The sequence below is a fragment of the Populus trichocarpa genome, chromosome 10 (assembly GCF_000002775.5).
Source record: "Populus trichocarpa isolate Nisqually-1 chromosome 10, P.trichocarpa_v4.1, whole genome shotgun sequence".
Classification (NCBI taxonomy): Eukaryota; Viridiplantae; Streptophyta; class Magnoliopsida; order Malpighiales; family Salicaceae; genus Populus; species Populus trichocarpa.
In genome coordinates, this window is record NC_037294.2 from 18,797,042 (window position 1) to 18,819,135 (window position 22,094).

Consider the following 22,094-nt stretch of genomic DNA (forward strand, 5'->3'; position numbering starts at 1 on the left):
AAACCAGGGAAATTAAAGAGAGAGAATGAAATTGGAGATTTTTAATTTCCCCGTTTTCCCTACCGTTACTTTCTTCTCTATTCCTAATTTTAGGATCCAAATTCCATACTACGGAAATTAAATTTCTTTTCCATCACTTTCATTTTTCGTTCCATTCCCTCAAAACATCACATTGTGATCTGCTGTCCTGCAAGGAGGGACTAACTATTAATAACAGAGTGGCATCACATAGAGTTCCATGAAAGAGCATTTTGATCATGATGGTAATACATTAAAAACAAAATCCTAGGGACAAAAGGTACTACGGCAACGAGCAGAATTGGAAGCATCCGCATCTTGACAACTTGGGTGCAACAACAAGAATCTTTTTGACAGATATGCAACGTGCTGCATTGAAAAGATACGCGACAAATTTACGTGGAGAGGTAATTTGGCCATCTGATGCGTGAACAACAAAGATCGGACCCAAGAGCAATCAGATGTTTTCCTGTAACTAATGTCCATTCATCGCCACTGCAGAATGGGTTCTGTCTACAGTTTACTCCAAAATCCGGACGAACATACCTTTAAAAGTTTTCTTTAAGAGAGTCCTAGTTAATTAGGATGATAACTTTGGTTACTCTCTTTTCTCAATCTTACTGGGAAGAATGTCTAGAATGGGAGTTCTTTCTTGGTACAATAGCTATTCTAAAGCCCTCCAAAAAAACAGGAAGTACTTCATATGTAAAGAAGAAATGCTCAAGTTTCTAAATATTTTGGATTCGAACTGGTAAACGAAAACCGCAGCTCTTGCAATTTGATTAAGCATAGTATAAGTCCCTTCCCGGATTACAAGCGGCTCTTAAATCCTTGGTTGTAACGTAGAACAGATCACATGTTTGAATCTTTACGTTTATTTTTTCCTGGAGGTGGCGTATTTGTTATAGTGTACTCGAGGCCCTGGCTGTGGATCTAGCTTACGGCATACCTTTAATGGCGTTTTGTTTCTTGTAATTGGGAGCAGTAACATGAGCAAGCAAACAGCTGTATCTCACTTTCGAGTATGTCTACGTTCATCTCCCAGCTACCACAGCCTGCTTGGAGTAAATGTAATGCTTGATGACGTGAACTTCGAGCTCAGAGGGTCATTAAGTATTGGGTGAATCACGACCTTATAACCTGAAGAACGGAGACGGGTTTGTTAAATGGAATGCAAGTACTGGGTTGATGAGCTTTGAAGGCCCCTGTACTATCGACTTTGTTTTAATAAGGTCCCTCATCTTTGAAACTTCTTAATCCAAACCTTTTATTGTAAGTCTGTGCTAGTCCTGCCAGGCTGCCATTAATAACGGTGTTAGATAGCTTTGGCTTTGAAGTATTCTTTTGAATATGCTCTCTTTTATATTAGAAAAAAATAATAAAAATAGATAAATAACTTTAAAAAAATTAATAAATTAAGTTCTATACCACTAACTCTTTCCCTCGTGTATAACCAATCATTTTAAAAATCATAAAGAAATTTTAACTTGTAAGAACATAAAATCGATAATACAATCAATTCACATTAATAAAAATAAAAAAGAAGCTAAAATAAAATAAATACAAATTTGTTTTTATATAATTAATTGTTTTCCCCTCATTTATAATTATTTATTTTTATAATTAACATAAATGTAATTATAAAATCAAGGAAATGCAAAATTGGCGGGACTTATTTAAAAAAAAAATATTTTTTATTTCTTATCTTTTTATGTTTTTTTAATATAAAAAGTAAGCATATTCTAAGAATTTTTAAAATTATCGGCCAAATAACGTTGTTAGTAACCGAAGACTAATAACAGTGTTAACATACTCATTGTATAAAGTTTGAATTAAAAAGTACAAGAGTTTAGGCTAATTAAAAACCTATTGGTATTGTCATAGTAGGTATTTTTTAAAAAAATTAATTTTAATATTAACACATCAAAATAATTTAAAATTATATAAAAAACAAAAAAAAATATAATTTGAAGTAAAAAAATAAAAATAAATTTAATTTTTTAAAAAAAAATCCTTTGAGATGCATGAATAAATAGGCTTAAGTGCTTAACCATCAGTAAATTAATTAGGTAATAATTATTGAGGTCTTGGCTTCAACATCCATCCAAAAATACCTAATGACAAGCACCCCAGCAGAAAAGTCTCCATGCCATTCTGTCTTTATCAAAGAAAACACCATTTAAGGCAAGAATCGGCCTAAAATCGCAGACGAGGCTCTTATCTTTCCACAATCCTTCATTTAAGATTAATGGTGAAAGAAACATGCCGCCATTCATGTATATACAATTGTAAGTTGAAGCTTTTGCTTTCAGACCATTGAGGTATCCCTTTAAAGAAATCTATGCTGTTAATATTTTTGAACCTGGAAAGAAATTATATATATATATATATATATATATATATATATATATATAATTTCAGTGCCCGTAAAATTTTTTATATATATATATATATAATGATCCGATAAGAGAGGCTGCTTCGTCTGCTATCCGTTGAAGGACTAATTATTGATAGGTCTTTATCATTAATAGGTTTCCAGGGAGGAGCATCTTCATGCTATTGGTATAAAACATTATCACAAGGATAAGAAAATCCTGTGGCTACAGAAGGAATTCGAAGTCATGGAATCTTGTCAACTTAGGGCAATAGCAAGAATTTTATGAACAGGCAGGCAACATGCTGCTTTAAGAACATATGCAAAACATTCAAGTGGGTAAGTAATTTGCTTATCCCAAGAAACAGTAAATCGGACCCATTCAAAGCTGGAGCTGAGTAAGCAACTGAAGTCATTTTTTCCTCCTTTTGATCAGCCACTAATGTCAGTTCATCCTCGATCTACTCGGTGACACCAATATTATACCCATCTAAGACGAGCATTGTTCAGAAAAACCCTTTTACCTGAACCAATTTCGGTATAAAATCTCTTAAATTTTGGAAAATAGGTTGTTCAGATAATTATTTGAGTAATTCGGATAGTATCGTAAAAAAATTCGAGTTAACAGAATTATATTTTTTTATTGTTCTATATGCTACAATTTTTAAAATTAATGTGCTTGTAGTTTTTTTAACCTAATCTTGGTTAGTGAAAACATTCCTTGCACTTAATCCTCGCCGGTAAAAACAGTGAGGGTTTTTCTAAGGTGTGTGCTTAGGGCACACATTATTAACAGCTTTTGGTAAGTTGCTCTTCCTCAATTATGGGTTGTTAAAATGTTTAGTTACAGATTTTTGAATGGTAAAAAATAAACTTTAATTGAATTAGATTAATATTAAAAAAAAATAGCTTTCTTGTTTAATTATAAACAGGGGAAAAAAGGCACATCTAAGGTTCGAGATTTTCCAGACTTATTCCGGCGACTAAAAATTGTTAATTAATATTAAGTATCTTCTTTGTTTGTTAATTAATTTCAGTAGAAAAAGACTATTATGCTCTTCATTAAATATGTAAAAAAAAACATTATCTTTATGTTTTGTCGGGTTAAGTTTCCCATCAAATCTCACAATTAAAAATTAAGTATTTTCATAAGTGGCATGACAATTAATCCTGAATAGTATTTATTTTATATGTTAGTTTTTCTTTTTATTCCAAGTATAAGATTATTTTAATGTACTTTTTTTTATTAATAGATTAATAAGAAAGTTAAAAGAACCTCAAGCTTTTTAATATTAATTTAATTTAATTAAAGCTTACTTTTCACCTTTCAAAAACTTATAACTAAACATTTTACAAATAAATGAAAAAAAAGGGCCGGGTAACTATCCTTAATTTCAAAGAATATTTGTGACAATTATTTATTAGGTTCGTGCAGCGGTAAAAGCTTGGGATCATGTTTTTTCTGTGGTCTCAGGTTCAAGCCATGCAATTGTTAATATGATGGTCACTGGAGACTTACCTGATCGTTAATTTTAGAGCCCGTGAGATTAGTTGAGGTGCGTGCAAGCTAACCCAGACATCCACGTTAGTAATAATAATAAAAAAAATATTTATGATATTTTTATATATATATATAAAAAAAAAACATATGAAACCACCATAAACGCGGTTCTACATAAAGAAAAACAAATATTAAATTATGTATTAACCACGTCGAAAAGAATCTCCAGATTCCCTAAAAAAAAACCTGCAATTCCAAATCCAGATCTCAAAAAAAAAGAAGAAGAAAAAAAGAGATATCCTTTTCAATAAATCAATTGGCATAACTGGCACGCGATTCCAGGTGCCTAACGAGTCCAGGAACCTTGGAATTTAACAAGAGCAGAGACTGTTTCTTGATGGGCTTTTCCTAGATATTTTTTTGATGGTATACAAAACAAACTATTTTCAATATTAGATATTTTGAAAACGTAAACATTATTGATTTAATTATTAACATTCAGTAAAAAGTTTGGCTTTTCACTGTACAGTGAATTATGGAAAGCAAAGCTATTTTTCATTTTGACGATTCAAATTTTCTAGAATTTTTTTTTAAAAAAAATTATATTTTAACATAGGTTTTATTAAGTATTTAACTTTATAATTTATTTTTATTTACTTTCTAGAAAGTTTTTCAGTTTCATAACTCGGGTTATACGTTTTATGAATTAAACGTGTTAACTCAGGTTATTTTTCTTTTTATTTTTCTAATTATTTGTTTATCAACTTTATTTTTTAGTATTGAGTTGATTAAGAATTGAGTTTCATAATTGTTTTTTTAATTTTCTTTCTATAAGGTTTTCACTAATTTATGATCTAGATTTGACAGATTAACCCGGTCAGGTTGACTTAAATCATTTTTATTTTATTTTTATTCAATTTAATTTTTTAATATTGTGTTGATTTGGAATTAGAATTTGTAATTATTTTATTACTCGTTTATTAAATTATCATAATTTTATGATATAGATTACAAGTTAGACCGATTGACTCACGATTTTTTTTTCATTCAAATTGGAAGTATATCTGTACATAGAGCAGGGATTCATTTACAACCGTGAGTGAAACTATTGGTTTTCTTGAGATTTAGCGGTCGAGATCAAATCACTGCTTTTACTTGTCTATAGATAATCTTCGTTAATTAACTTACCATATATTGGTCATTCAATCTTTATATATTAGCCACGAATCAGACAGGTAAAATAATCGACACGCATGAGTCCCGTCACTGATCGTCAAGCTAAGAGTTGTGGATTGAAAGCTGGAACTTCATGGCTTGGAAAACCTTTCCCCGACAGAACAATTAATGTATATATGGATCGATTTATTTTTAGGCTGAGTTACTCTTTTTCCTCGAAGATTGACTCTTATTTTTCCATGCAAATGATTCCTTTCTGTAATTAAACAGAGCTAAAAGAGGGGGAAAAGCAACTCTTTATCCTACTTTTGACTGTATTTTTCCATGCAAATGATTCCTCTCTGGAATTGAGCAGAGCTAAAGGAGGAAAAAGAGACTCATCAACTTCAAAGACAATCCTGGGCGATTAAATATAATTAAGACATATCAATTCAAGTAAAAAATAGAATGAGTTAACATGTTTTGAGTTGTAATAGTGATAATAATTATTTTTTAAAGTATTTTTTACTTACAAATGTATTAAAATAATATATTTTTTTATTTTTAAAAATTTATTTTTAATATTAGCACATAAAAATAATCTAAAAAAATTAAAACAAAAAAAACTATCAAATTTTAAAAAAACTCCAATTAAAATATTATCCAAACATAGATTTAACATCAAGAGAGCAAAAAACCGTAGCTAATAAATGGGTTCACATGGGGACCATGGTGCTGTCTTATGGAGGACCATCCTTTATTCATGTGAGCTCCCTGATTATTTGTAACCCCACTCTCGAAGTTCTTATTCCACGAGACTAGCTATTATTCAGGCTTTATATTAATGTTTATTTTTTAAAAAAATATTAAAATAATTTTTTTTATTTTTAAAAAATTATTTTTAACATCAACATATTAAAATGATTTAAAAACATAAAAAATAAATTTTAAATAAAAAAAAATTTTAGAGTTTCAATCACGTTCCCAAACAATATTAAAAACAAAAAAATTTCATTGCAGGCATTTTAAATTCCTCTTTGGTGGAGAGGTTGAACCAACATTTTGTTAATTTTAGAAATTTTTTTGTTTTAATTTTGTTTTAATATATTTTTAAATTATATTAATTTCAAGAATAAATTTGAAAAAATATATATTATTTTAATATATTTTTAAATAAAAAATATTTTAAAAAACATTTTCAATTATTAGGGGTTTTGTTGTTTTCTGGTTAGCGGAAGGGACCGAAAATTCTAGTGATAAGATCTCCATCCTCCCTTTAAGATTTGAAATTGTTGTCTCCTGAAACACCCACCAAGCCTATGAATTGTTAAAAATCAAACTTTTAGAATTTTGATTTAATTAACCAGTTAATATGTTGAGATTTATTTTTTCTGAATATGTTTTATCCGATCCATAATTGAGCACCAGGGTTGAACAAAAGATCACCGACGTTCTCCAGTCAGCAATTGGCATTTTGAAATTAAGTTTTTTTTTTCCAGATTAAATCTTAAATAGACAGGATATTTACACTATGCACAATATCTCCTTTTCTAGGCTCTTGATTACAACAAACTTAAACGGTAAAAATGGAAAGAAAGTCTCTTAGAACCTGTTTGGTTCCGTGAGAGCGTCCACGTTTCCTGCGGTTCTATTGTTTCAAGACCCACGTTTTCAAACTCCATGGGGCCCACACAAATTGCGTTCCAAACGCAGGATAAGCAAAAGCAACTTGCAATTGCTTTTGCCGTGGCTGCTGTTTAGAAAACGCTGCAACCTTTACCAAGAAATTAATTAGCCCTATCTATCCTCAACATCACGGTCGTTTTTCTTGTGTTTGTACTTTATATGCTTGTAAATAGTCTTCGTTCACAGGTCTCATAGTGACATATAAGCTTTCTTTTGTAGAATATAAACTGAAGGTTTTCTTTGTCTAAACTTCTGCCAACTGTAATATTCTATACATCACATATTAATATATTATTATTATCTTCATTGGCATTAAAATTGAAGAAATATTTGTAATACTAGGCAATGCAAACATTGACTTGCATTCGTGATTGCATTAAAGTTATTGCATTCAACAAGTTTGATAGTCATCCTGATTTCGTTCCTTTAGATATTTTTCCTGATGTCATTCCACAATCACAAACAACTGGACACCAGAGAGCATCGCGTATGTATTATATTTGTGATGACATTGCAAATAGTTTGATGAGACAATAATATTTAATTATAATAACAAATCACGCTTTTATTATTTTACCGGTATTTATGTGGACAAAATATTTTATTTTCTCTTAACACAAAGAATTATTTATTTTATTTATGTCATTTCTCGTCATTTTGGGTACAAAAGCAATCGCAACTACAGGTTTAACCAAACATGTTTTTAACAACAATAAAGTCAAACTACACTTTTAACCAAACACTCAAAATATATACACAAACCACAGAAAAAATGCTTTTTTTTTTAAATTATTTTTTTCCAACCGCAACCACAACAATTACAGCAAAAACAAATACACTCTTAACATCCAAGTCAAAATTAAAAAAAAAAAAAAAAAAAGAAGCAGAATTAAATATCAATATCCTATGAGAAAAAAAAAATTCAAGGCAAAAAATCAAGGCTGTAGGTTTCCAGTGACGAGCAATGATGTATTTTTCTCATCCAAGCGAGAGAAAGGACAAATATGATTCACGTGATCCATCAAATCAGTCAAATTATTCGTATGATGTAAAATTTGATAGACGTGGGAACTGTTACGGTGCAAGAGTAATATACTAATATCTCGTTTAGGTGCAGTTTGGAATTTCATGAAAATTTAAAATTATTATTTTTATATATATTTGTATTATTTTAATTTATTAATACCAAAATATAATTTTTTAAAAATAAAAAAATATTATTTTAATAGAGTTATGAGTAAAAATACTTTAAAAATAACCGCTATCATATTTTCAAAAACTTTTTTAATTTTAAACATGCTTCATCGTGGTTTGTATTTTTTTTAAAAAAATAAATATATAGTTTTTCTAAGTATGTTGTTTTCAAAAATAAAATAAATATAAATTAAAAATTTTATACAAATATTTAATTAAATAAATTAAGAATTGTTTATGAAAATAAATGAATATATAATTATTAATGATAAATAATAATAAAATTAGAAAAATCAACAATTAAATATGAATTAAGATATTTGTTCTCATAAGGTATGATATTTATCTAGTTATATTTATTTAATTTAAATTTTTATTCAACTAAATGACAATAAAAATAAATACACACAATAAACTGATTGAATAAAAAAAAAATATTATGCAAGGCAACATATATTAAAAATATTATTTTTTATTTTTAAAATAAATTTTATCTATATAAAACATAAATCAAATTATATATGAATCATAAAAAATATATTTTAAAAATAAATACATACAAATAATTAAAAAAATTATATTTAAAAAAATTAAATAAGCAAAATAAAAAATGAGGGATATTAATTGAAACATGGATTAAAAAATCATTTTAAGAAACAAATTAAAAAAAAGGTATCAATTAAAATATAAAAACAAAATTAGAATGAAAATAAAAACCTATAGAAAAAACCATTGGATCAATGGCTTATTTTTTCTTGATTACAGGGGTAAATATGTTTTTTTATTTTATTTAAAAAACAAAAGGATAAAAACATCATCGACTGACAATTTTTTTTTTATTTAAGATAATTTAGTTATTTTACTCTTTATATATATATATATATATATATATATATATATATATATATATATATATATATATATATATTAAACAACCCTTTGATAACCACTATGAGAAAATGTTGAGTTACGCCTAACACCAAAGGCATCTTATTTTTTCTCTTAAATGGTTAAAAAACAATTTCATTGCAGTAATGGTTTTTTTTTTGTGTCTGGGCGTTCAGTGTTTTTGCCACATAGCTATTGTAATTGTAATTCTACAATAAACAGATGCATTTTCCTCATAAATTATCATAGTATATACCCACCAAACAAAATGGTTGAAACTGCATATAATGACCTGAGTCTGCCTAGATCAACGGGTGCTGTGCTTCACATTGGTTTAATTTATTTATTTTTATTTTTTAGAGATTAATCTATTTATTTGTCGTTATTGTCCAGAGATGCAGACAGAAAACACATACTGGGAGTTAAATCTTCGTCAACCATGGAAGCTAGACAAGTGGATATGAATACTTGCTCATCATTGCATCATCGGTGGCCTCTCCTATCTCGCTATGGACATGGGACTTTAGTCAATTATTCTTTAGAAATGGCAATTTGTCTAATTATTGGAGTTGGACTTCAGACGATTGCTCTCAGCTGCGTAATCGGTCTTATTAGCTACGAAAAATCCTTGGGTTTCGATGGCGAGACCACGGCAAATGGCCACTAGAAAGTATAGTACGCCACTAAAAAAGAGCAAAATAACCAAGCGGGATGTTTTCTTTATATGCATTATTGAACACTGAAGTGGATTTGGCTAATGTCAAGAGGAAGATTTGATTAGAAAATCAGGCACTCTTGACTAAAATATTGTTCGAGGAAGGTATTTGTAGGCAGAAAATATATTCTCCACTTGGGATTACTACTAGTTAACTCATGGAGAAAGCTGGGTTCCAGCTTAACCTAGTAATAACACATAAAACGACTGTCTTTGTCAGATTTGGAAATATTCAGTGTAAGAACTCATCGTGCCATTGCCTTGTAAAGCCTTCTCAGGAGGCCTGGAATAGAGATTTAGTATTCCAATTCTGCTTGTGAAATATTATATGTTTTTTAGAATTCTCGTAAACCAAAAAAATCTGTCATTTCTAAATATACATACAATTCAGGTATCTAAATTAATATTCTTCTCTTCTATTTTTTTTCCCTTGCGTTATCATTTTTCAAAGCCATGCTGTGGTTGCTTTTAAAAAAAAAAAACAAAACTCGGAAAATTTAATTCTTGCGAAGGCAAACTTATAAGAGAAGAAAGTTTTTATATCCATCAAGTTAATTAGTTTTAGATAGATTGAAGCTAATTTATGGGCATGTTTATCATTGCTGTGCTATACTGCGATCGATGGTGTTGCTGTGTTGTAACTTGTAAGGTGAAATCAGTTTCTGTAACAAATTATGTTTTATTTTAAAAAGTTTTAGATGATATTTTAATATATAATTTATATATATATATATATATATATATATATATTTTAATATGTTTTTTCAAATAAAAGCTATTTAGTTTTAAAACTTGAATAGATAAAAGATTTGAAATTTGTATAATTCAACGTATTCCAACTCATAACCGCTTAGTCGATAAGACTTTGATATTATGTCAAATAATTATCTCTACTTAAAATTTAAATTGTTAAGCGAAGTTCCAGAATATAATTTATAATTATTATCTTTACCATACTAATCAAGTCTTAATACATAATTAATTAATCTTGTGTACTCAATTAAGTATAAAAATAAACGGGTGTTATCTAGGTTGATTTTTGTGTTCTTCTATTTTTTTTTTCCTGAAACTTTACACTCTTTTTTGTATTGATTAAGTCTCTTTACTGTTATTTTATTATGTAAAAATTCTTTTATCATAACACCGTGAGTTTGTACGTGCACATGGTACCTTCATGTTAGAGTAGCTCTTCTATTTTCGAAAATTATGTAATTAACTAAAGAAACGAGGAAAAACATGTAAAAATAATCTACTTTAATTAATTAGGTTCATTTAGGTTATTTTTTTCTCTCAGATAACTTGCTCTATTTTAACCATTTAATTTTTACATCAAACAAGAAAAATTAAAAAATGGAAGAGTTGTTGGATTATAGTATTATGACATAAAGGCGTCTCATATACATGCTAGCTAGCATCATGTAAATGGAGGAATTCATTCAACACAATAAGAAGAAGAAGAGGAGTGGAGGGACTCAATCGGTATGAAAAAGTGCAGGAGAGGTTCCAGTAAAGAAAATTAAAATAATCTACAGATAAAACTCCAAAATAAATAGTTATACCGATAAGCTAATCACATAATTGATAGAAAATAACACGACTCTCATGTCCAAATAAATTCATACAAATCATACCACTTTTACATTGGAAGTTGAAACTTAAGGTAATTCTGCGAATGAAGCCAAACGGAAACTAAATATGTTGCCTCTAATCTGTTTGCACGTTCCTTAAAAATTTAATTTTTTTTTGTTAAAAATTATTTTTTTTTATGTGTTTTGAATCGTTTTGATGTGTTGATCTCAAAAATGATTTAAAAAAAATAAAACAACATCATTTTAATGCATTTCAGCACGAAAAACACTTTAAAAAGCAACCGCAACCATAATCATACTCCCAAATAGATTGACACGTAGTTGAGCTAGAACAAATTATTTGAATTTAAAAGGGCCATGTGAGAAATATGCAAGAGTGATATTAAAATGAGGTGAAAGAAATAGAGCCAATAGGTAAATTTCTTATAAGGTGTCTACTGGAATTAACCTGAAAAGGAGGGATGAAATCTCACCTTTAAATAATTTTGGAGGACTGCAACATCCTCAGAATATAACATAGCTCGCGGTGCCGCTGCCTCTGCCTCTGCTCTTGAAGGGAATGCTAAAACTTTTCACTTCCACGCGCATTTCAAGTCTCCCAATTCCTATTAAAATTTAAATTATTTTTTTCTTAATAAAACTAATTAAGCGTGGATATATTGATTTTTTAAATTAATTAACAACAAGATTCAACCCACATCCCTTGTATGACTGAGTCTTTCTCCCTCGTCACCTGAACTAAGAATATAAGAACACATGAACGCCACAACTCTGGACACTTGCATCAAGAGAGCGGGTTGCTTCCGTTCTAATTTTGTGATAAAATAATAACTGACATGCTCAATCAATTATTGAAACTTACAGCAACAATACACACAACAGGGCTATATCACGAATGTGACCACATAGTGACCATAGTTTAACGTGATACTTGATATTGTATAACCTGTTTGTTTTTATGTTTTAAATAAGTTTTTTTAAAAAATTTAATTTTTTAATTTTTTATTTATTTTAAATTAACATTTTTTTATATTTTTAGATCATTTTGATACATTGATGTCAAAAATTATTTTTTTAAAAAAATTATTTTAATGTATTTTGAATAAAAAATAATTACAATCACACTCTCAAACACATTTTTACCATTAATTTTTTTATATAAAAAAAATCTGACAGAACCGATTTTACATTTTAATACATGCAAGCTGTTGAGATTTTGGTATGAAAAGTTGCAGAAAACGTAGATTTGAATCTTCCGAATTTTTTTTTTCAAATTAATTGAGTGCATGATTATGAGTGGATTATACATGTATACTTTTCTTAATAATAAATGAAAGGAAATTAGAAGAATTAATTCAAGACCCTTTTTCTGGTCCTTTAGAAATCAAAGGGAAAAAAAAAGGAGACAAGAAAAGGATCTGATCAAAATCCATACTTGCAATTTGGTTGAAGGAGAGGGAACTGAGATGAAAAGAAAAGAAAGGGAATTTTCACTTTTTGTCCACCGTTTTTTCTCGTACGAGTTGGAAAATTTGAACTTTAAAAATAAAAAAAGCTTAAGAAAAAACTTCCCTGCCACCTCATATACAGGACAGAAATCTAGTACCTACAGATTCGTCAATCGTGAATATATTTTATTCGATTTTCACTCTTGTTTTTCACCCTGGCACGGAAGACGAAAGCTGATTTAATTGAGGCAACAATTTTTCTCGACAACGAAAAGTGGAAGATGTTCGGTTTCCTTGCCAAGTTCTTGTAGCCATTTAATTTAGCAGGAATGTCACTTTCAAAGATTTTGGTGGTTGTGGCCCTTAAATGGAGCACTAATCTGAAACATGACCGTAAGCTGATTGGTTCGATGATCAGTAGCCACCGAGTTATTTGATTGTTTGAATTACGTTTAAAATATTTTTTATTTTTTCAATATTTACACATTAAAATAATTTGAAAACATATAAAATAATTATTCTTAAAAAAAATCAAAACTTTTAAAAATAGTCTACATCGCGAAACAGTCTGCATCAGCCACATATGCCCCCCCCCCCCCCGCGGGGGAAACTTTTTTTTTAAAAAAAAAAACAAACTGTTTTAATATTCTGATTGCTATACAGTGGAATCTTTTCTACTCCCATATCTCATGCAATGGTCGAGACAAACCTCGGAAACTTAATGCAGAAACACACTGTATTTTTTATTGCAGTTCTCTAGCAAACAAGTCCGCTAATTTCGAAAACAGTGTAAGCCGCACATTGTCACTTCCTTTCGGGGGGGGGGGCGGTCGAAGCTCCACAAAACGATATCAAAACTGTTGCTATAAAATTGAAAGCTATTAAAAAAATATGTGCACACATTTATAATAAGAATTGACTTAATATGAATTAATCAATTTATAAATTCAAAAGTAATCTAAATAATTTATAAAAATATAATTTAGTTCTTAAATTTTTTTTAAGATGATAATATTTTTTAAAAAAATATTGAGACGACACCAGATTAGATCAATCCCGCTCACCTCGTAACCCAGGTCATGGACTTTATTTGGTTTAATAACTTTGTTTTTATAAATTATTTTTTTAATTTTATAATAAAAAAATAAATGCTCATAAAATCATGCATCAACCCTAAAATAGATATTTTATTTGAGACTATGATAATCTGTAGAAAACAAACAAAAATAAATCATGAAGTTTATTTTCCAACCACTCCAATATTAAAGGATAAAATAAAACAAATCAATTACAAAAAAAATAAAGAACTAGAAACTAAAAAAAACATATCAGGTTCAATGGGTAAAACTGTCAAACCATTAAATTGAGTAACTTGTGTCAACATGTCAAACTCACGAACTACGTCGTGGACTCCATTGGAATTAATAACTCATTATTTATTTTAAATATTTTTTACTCAACTATATGATTACAAAAATAGGCAGTAATAAAGTCAAGCACCAACCCACTACCCATATTTCTTTTGAGATCGCGATTACCTCTTAAAAAGTAAAACAAAATAAATTATAAAACTCAATTTTCAATCAACCCAGTATAAAATGATAAGATCTAAAAATAATAATTTGAAGTAAAATAAAAGTTAAACTCGTTAGATTCATGAATAGGTAAATAGACTTTATAAAGTTTAATGACAAGGTTTATTTCCAAAATTATTTTTTTCCAAGTATATGATAAAAAATAGATGATCACAAAATCAAGTTTAATTAAAAAAAAAACATTACTTTGTTAAGCCTGCGATCCAGGGCAATCAGAACTGTTCCACCAAACCCCTAAACTATGTCATTGACTTCACAAAATTTAATAACTTGGTTTCTTTTCTGAACCATTTTTTATTTAGCTAAATGTTAAAAGATTTAGACAATCACAAAATTGATTATTAACTCAATGTCGGTATATTTGTTTGACACTACGATAACCATATAAAAAGGCAAAACAAAATGAAACAAATTATTAGTTTCAAAAATCAACTAGCCTTATATTGAAGGATACAAAAAAAAATTAAAAAAATCAATTAAAAAATATAGAACTAAATTAAAGAGATTTTAAAAATTAATGGACTAAATTAAAAGAAAAAAGGAAGAGTACTTAATGCATGTGTCAAGGCGCAAGGAGACCCATCTTCGAGAGTCGTTTGAGCCTTTTTTATGCTCTGATTTGTTTCTTTTTGTATGTTGTTGACATCTTCGAGGCATCTTCTTCCATATAAGACAGCGTGTGTTGCCGTGAGAGGTCCAACGTGGCTTTGACAATCCATTTATTACAAGCCTTAATGTTTTCTTATTCTTCAATTGTAGTCCATCAACTATCAATCTTTTTCTCATTCTCATTCTCTTTTTTTTTTTTTTCTATCTACTCACTCTCCTTACCTTGTTTTCATGCTTGACTAATTCATTTATCCCCTATAAGCCATAATGTGTTTCTATTCTTTGATTCCAATCCCTTAACTATCAATTTTTAGAAAAATAAAAAGTCTAAATAAGTTCTTGTAAAATCAAGCATCGACCCGATATCATGATATTTTTTTATACTACAATAACTATATAAAAAACAAATTAAAATAAATTATCAACTCTAAATTCTAATAAAAACATGATGTGAGAACTAAATTAAAAATTAAAAATAATAATAATAACCAAAGCAAAAAAAAAAAAAGACCAAAATGCAAAAAGAAAAGGCATAATGTGGATTATTATTGCAATTCATGGTTTTATGGTTGTGAGTGAAAAATAGTTTTACCGCACCCTTTAGTTTTTGTTATAACTGTAATATGATGTAGACAAGGCATAACCAGTATTTAACGTGCAAAAATCAAACTAGAAACTCAAGAAGCAGCAAGATTAGACTCAATTCATGTAGAATCGATAAACTCGATCAAAATCATGCAAAATCATAATTTTATTACTAATTTTACAAGTTTAATTAAATTATAAATACTCCCCTTGTTAACTCACCTTTCTCTCAAATTAAAACAAAAAAACCCTAGCCCACTACTCTCTCTCAAAACACCTTTTTTACTTTTTACTTTTACTCTGTCTCCTTCACATTCCTCTTTGTTTCTTGTTTGTTGGAATAGATGTTAAATTGCACTTCCAAGTGAATCAACAACCACAACATCACAACGAAAACTAACTCTCAGCCACGAGTCCACTCCTGAATACTGGTTGCAACCCGCGCTCTCCTGACCAGCTCAAGGGAGTGGACAGAAAGGTACATGCATGCTATGAATAATTGTGCACCTAATTTATTTTTCTTTATTATAATCAGTCACTTTATGATTCGATAATTCACATATTTGGAAACCCATATTGTATGCGTACTAATTGCATTATATACATATACATATATAGTAAGTACTAGTTATCATGTGATTTTTTTAAAGTCACTAATAATTCATAATGATTATAATTATTCTCAATTATTATCATGTTGCTTTCCTTTTCCTTTTCCTTTTCTTTTTGTTTCTTTCATATCAATGTTTTCGTGTTGATTAATAACAGTGATATGGAATATTAATATTTGCTAAAGTTTGATGGTGTATGGTTGCTTAATTTTATTCTAATGTTTGTGTGTGTGTACACTAATTAAATAGGAAACACAAAATAGAGTTTAATTCCAGAAAGCCATGAGAATAATTGTATGATATCATTTCTTGAATTTAATTTCCACGGATCGTTATCCTAGCACGTACGTAGAAAGATAAGATATTGGTGTTGAAGAGTATTTGTTTTACAATTAACTCTAAAGATTTAAAGCGGATGTTATAATACATTATGGTTTTTTGGATACAACTGCCGCTTGGTAGCCTTTTATTTTTTTAAGTTGATTGGCTGTGTCATTACGGTTATTTTTTAAAGTGTTTTTTTATGTTGAAATATATCAAAATAATATATTTTTTTATTTTTTAAAAATTATTTTTTAGATCAGCGTATCAAAATCATTCAAAACATACAAAAAATTAATTTTTTAAAAAATAAAAAATTTAAATTTTCTGGGAACACAGATAAAAACTTTTACTTCTAATTTCGAGCATATATTATATCTTTTATATCATTTTTTTTTTTTACAACCATGATCACCACCATAACCCATAGTCTTCGCAAGTCCAACTTAACACCTCCACAGCCACTACTCACAATTCCAGGACCATCCTTATTAAAATCACTAGCTACCGCCAAAAATCATGAACAAAGTCATCCTCGATTTTTGTTTTTAACCAAAATAACATAAAAAACCCATGAACTTCAAAGAAAAATCCAAAATAAAAAGAGTAAATACTGAAGATGGAATTAAATTAACCCTTGGATCACCATCTAACTATCAATTTAAGGATTCTAATTGAATATGATTTCTATTTGCAAGGGTATATATGGTTAATCTCGTGTGAAGCGAGGATGCAACGTTCAAAATACACGGGATAATTTTAATAATCTATCAAAAAAGAAATAATAATTACTCCCACCATGTCCTCGCTTTCCTCTTTCCAAAGTCCCTCAATGGAGTAAAATAAATAATAATCACCACGCTTTCTCTCGTTTCTCAATAGAGTAATAAATGAGTAGATAAATAAATAAAATACTCTCTGATTGCTTAAAACACCACTGCAGCAGTATTTGTTTTGTCTTCTCCTCTTTTATCTTTTCCATCCATCATCCATCCATCCATCCATCCATCCATCCCTTTCACTCTATTACACGCATACATGCGCACCCTTTCTCCTTTTGTTTGTTTTTTCGAGAGGCGTACAATCCTAATAATCAAATACCAGTAGAGAAATAGAAGCACAGAGCCCCTTAAGAGGCTGTATCTGATCCATAAACCCACAGATTTCAGTTTTTCCATAAAAAAACCGTCTCAACTGTCGCCGTCTGATTTCCTCTCTCCGTCGATCACCACCGTCTACTCTCTCCTCGATCTCTTTTTCTCCTTTTTAGCTTTCGTTCCCCTTTTCTTTGCTCTTGCTACCTCTAACCCCACCTCACTCACTTACCAACAGTCTCGGTGCTCTATCGATCTGATGCAACTGTCATGATCCGATTGGCTCGATTCCCGTTCCAAAATCGCTTAAATCACCAGCTACTTTGCTCTGCATCCCGCTAATATCACCACCTATCGATTTTAGTAACTTTATATTCCATGTCTCTCTTTTTTTTAAGTTAAGTGAGCTCAACGTTTTTGATTTTTATGTAAGGTTTCAGTCATGCTTAGTTCTTTTTTCTTGAGTTCAAAATTGCAGGATTTGAATTATTTTTTTTTGGTTTTAGATCGGATAGTAAAAGTGTTAATCAATGAGTTTTAATAGAAAATTCTCAAATCTATGAGGTACTCTATAGTAACTTCAGATTTGTTTTCTTATTCCCATTTTTGATTACTCAGTTTATTTTATATAGTATAAGCTTAAAATCTGTAAATTACGAATTCCCTTTAACAAATCAAGTCTCCTATCTTTTTGGCGTTCTGTTTTTTTCTTCTTTCTTTTCTTTTGTTTTTTTTTTAAATTTCAATGGAAGAAATTCAGAACAGAAAAATGAATAACTTGAATTGTAGCGGAGGCGGGGTTGGAGGAGGGATGTCCGACGTCGTACTAGAATGCGTGATGCCATACATACACGACCCGCGGGACCGCGACGCTGTTTCGTTAGTTTGCCGGAGATGGTACGAGCTAGATGCGCTAACACGAAAGCACGTGACAATAGCTTTATGTTACAGTACAAGTCCAGATCGATTACAACGTCGTTTTAAGCACCTCGAATCATTAAAGATGAAAGGGAAGCCACGGGCTGCTATGTTTTTTAATCTGATACCGGACGATTGGGGAGGGTTTGTGACTCCATGGGTTAATGAAATAGCGGAGAGTTTTAATTGCTTGAAATCGCTTCATTTTAGGAGGATGATTGTTAAAGATTCGGATCTAGAGTTGCTTGCTAGTTCTAGAGGGAAAGTTTTGCAGGTTTTGAAGCTTGACAAGTGCTCTGGGTTTTCCACTGATGGCCTTTCGCACATCGGTCGCTCTTGCAGGTAATTCTATTTTGGGCCTTTTCAGTATCGGGTTCATTAATTATTGATGGTATTAAGATTTTATGTGCGCCTAATACTGCAATTATATTTAATGTTACTGTTAATGAACAAGCTGTGACTGTTTTTCAAGAGTTGTGGTTTTTTTGCCCTTTGGTTTGGTTGGAACATTGAGCAGCTATGCTCTGTTTTAACAAACCATGAATGCGTGATTTTAAGGAAATTTATAAAATGCTTATATGAATTGGTTATTTGCGTGAGGTGGAGAATTGAAGGTTTATATAACGAAATTCATCATGCTTGTAAACATGACTATCTGGGTAGTTTTGTTTTTGAACATGCTGAATGTTTACTTGATAACTGCAATCCATATAACATTGGCCGGAGTGAGTTTGTTCCAGATTCAATATCCTCATGCCTTATTCCAACTTGCATGGCTTTGTTTTCTCAGGATTGTCAATAAAGTAGAATCAACAAGTCAATTGTTTATAATGGACTTTCTGATTTGTATAAGTTGTAATACTATGGGGTTGGCTGTGGCTATTGCCTACAGTTTGTGATAAAGGAAAATAAAATACCAGAGCAATGGAGTAAGAGCTGGAGGATCTTTTAATGTTTCCTACATGGTCTGGATCCTGTTCTAGTGACACTAATGCTTTAAGTCCTCCAGGAGCATACTCTGCTTGTATTCTTGTTATCTGAGGCATTATTAATCATAATTCCAACCCGCCTCCCCCTCCCTTTTCCATTGCCTTTGGGTTTGGGGATCTTAACATATCGATTATGATGCATTTAATTTATTGTTATCATGTGTTTCTTCAGGCAATTGAGAACATTATTTTTGGAAGAGAGTGCAATAGCTTATGAGAAAGACGGTGACTGGCTCCATGAGCTCGCTACAAACAATACAGTTCTCGAGACTCTAAATTTTTACATGACGGATCTTACCAAAGTCAGATTGGAAGATCTTGAGCTTCTTGCCAAGAACTGTCGTTCATTAGTATCTGTGAAGATTAGCGACTGTGAAATCTTGGAACTTGTTGGTTTCTTTCGTGCTGCATCTGCTATAGAAGAATTTTGTGGAGGTTCCTTCAATGAGCCAGATCAACCAGGGAAGTACTCTGCTGTCGTATTCCCCCCAAAATTATGCCGTTTGGGTCTCAGCTATATGGAGAAGAATGTAATGTCAATAGTGTTCCCTTTTGCATCCCTGCTCAAAAAGTTGGATCTCCTCTATGTATTGCTTGGCACAGAAGATCATTGTGTTTTAGTCCAAAGGTGCCCCAACCTAGAAGTTCTTGAGGTACAGTCATAGATATGTTTCAACTCTTTGTTACCTTTAATTGCTGTCTTCATTCATAATTTGTCTGGAATCATGTCTTCATTTTACCATCCCCTTTCTGCAATGGCTTTGTCCCTTAGAAAACAGCTTTCTCAATTAGGCTTCTGTTTCCTCTTCTTTGTATTCTTGATCCTCCAGAATCTGTTGTTTCTTATTTATTCATCAAATAAATGTGTGGATTAGGCTGGTCGCATTCTAGAAATAACATGACCACCTTATCTTAGTCTTAATCAAACTACCCCTCTTCAATTCAAAAGTACGAGGAGAAAATAACTTAGGAAGGAATTTTGATTTGTTTAGCAATATAATATCATAATTGCCCATGATAAAATTGTAGGTTGAAAGAAGCTAATTTGACCCGTCATATTATCTGTAACATAAAGTAGATCTTAACTCGATTCTATATTTTCTTATTGACATTTTTAATGTGGATTTTTTTTTTCCTGAAGAACATCTAATGCCAGAATTTTCCCTTTGTGCTTCTAGCATAATTTTGAACTTCTCTTTGGTTTGAAGGAATCCTGTGTTAATTGTACAAGAAAGAGATTTGAAGTTCTTTTGAATGATGAGAATATACCAGATTTATTACTGAAAAAGGGGATTCTTATACTCTGTTGCATGCTGAACTTTATTTGGGATTTGTGCATGTATTTTAAGTTTATACATTTAACCTTGCGTTTTAAATTGGCAGACAAGAAATGTTATTGGAGATAGAGGGCTGGAAGCTCTTGCCCGGAGTTGTAAGCGACTAAAGAGGCTTAGAATAGAGCGTGGTGCTGATGAGCAGGAAATGGAGGATGTAGATGGCCGGGTATCACAAAGAGGACTAATCGCCTTAGCTCAGGGCTGCCTAGAACTTGAGTACATAGCTGTTTATGTTTCTGATATTAGCAATGCAGCTCTGGAACATATGGGTGCATACTCAAAGAACCTCAATGATTTTCGCCTGGTCTTACTTGAGCAAGAAGATAGGATTACAGATCTGCCACTTGACAATGGAGTCCGAGCTCTATTGAGGGGCTGTGAAAAGCTCCAAAGGTTCGGTCTGTATCTCCGATCAGGGGGTTTGACTGATGTAGGTCTTGGATATATTGGACAGTACAGCAGACATGTGAGATGGATGATTCTGGGTAGCGTTGGGGAATCTGATGAGGGGCTTTTGGCATTTTCTATGGGCTGTCCTAGTCTGCAAAAACTTGAAATGAGGGCCTGTTGCTTCACCGAGCGTGCACTGGCTAGAGCTGCCTTGCAACTGACTTCTCTGAGGTACTTGTGGGTGCATGGTTATAGAGAAACCTCTAATGGTCATCGTGATCTTTTAACAATGGTTCGCCCATTTTGGAACATTGAATTGATTCCTTCTAGAAGGGTCGCGACGGTTAATAACGCAGGAGAAGATATTGTGTCTGAGAATCCAGCCCACATACTTGCATATTACTCCCTTGCTGGACCAAGAACAGACTTTCCAGATACTGTGATACCACTGGATCCAGCGAGGGTAGTTGCTGCGTAGAGCTGTATATGAAATCGATGTCCCTGTCATTTTACTGCCACGTGCTGTTCATAGATTTATCCTTCCTTTTGCCATTTGGTTAAAGAGTGTTTGAGTTTAATTTTAATCTGGACCCTTGTCCTGTAATAAGTTGCTTTCCCATCTGTAATTTAGCACTTCCACTCGTCTTTTTTCTGCCGCCTGGGGCAATTAGCTTAAGGTTTAACCGTTTGGTGACTTTGTATTTCACCTGCTTCAATGTTGGAAATATTGCTGTTACCGGGTAGAATTTTGGGATGTTTTCTATTGACAAATACACGGAGATTTTCACTTGTATTATGGTTTCAAATTTCTGCTTGGCGTGCTTTGAGAAATGCTGTACTCGAGCTAATCCCTGTAAAAGAATCACCACGCCCACACGGGTTTGTCAGGTGTGTTGTGTAAAAGAAGAATGAGTGGGCATTTGCTGTTCGTTCGTGACCATGCACGGGCAACATGGTTTGCTGGTGCTTTGGGATGTGTACTCCACAAAGGGCACGTTTTGGCAGCTTCAAAGATTGGTGGCTTGAGATGGGGTATCTCAGACTGCAATGATACGCTGGCAAATACCGAAGCTAGAC

At 31.1% G+C, this 22,094-nt stretch overlaps 1 protein-coding gene across 1 annotated transcript; it reads left to right on the forward strand.

Moving 5' to 3' along the window:
* Positions 1-17,343: 17,343 nt before the first annotated feature.
* LOC7490347 (coronatine-insensitive protein 1) lies at positions 17,344-21,810 on the forward strand. Its single transcript, XM_002315142.4, has 3 exons — positions 17,344-18,643; positions 19,463-19,943; positions 20,674-21,810. Exons 1-3 carry the CDS (start codon positions 18,129-18,131, stop codon positions 21,493-21,495), a joined length of 1,818 nt encoding a protein of 605 aa, XP_002315178.2. The 5' UTR covers positions 17,344-18,128; the 3' UTR covers positions 21,496-21,810.
* Positions 21,811-22,094: the final 284 nt, after the last annotated feature.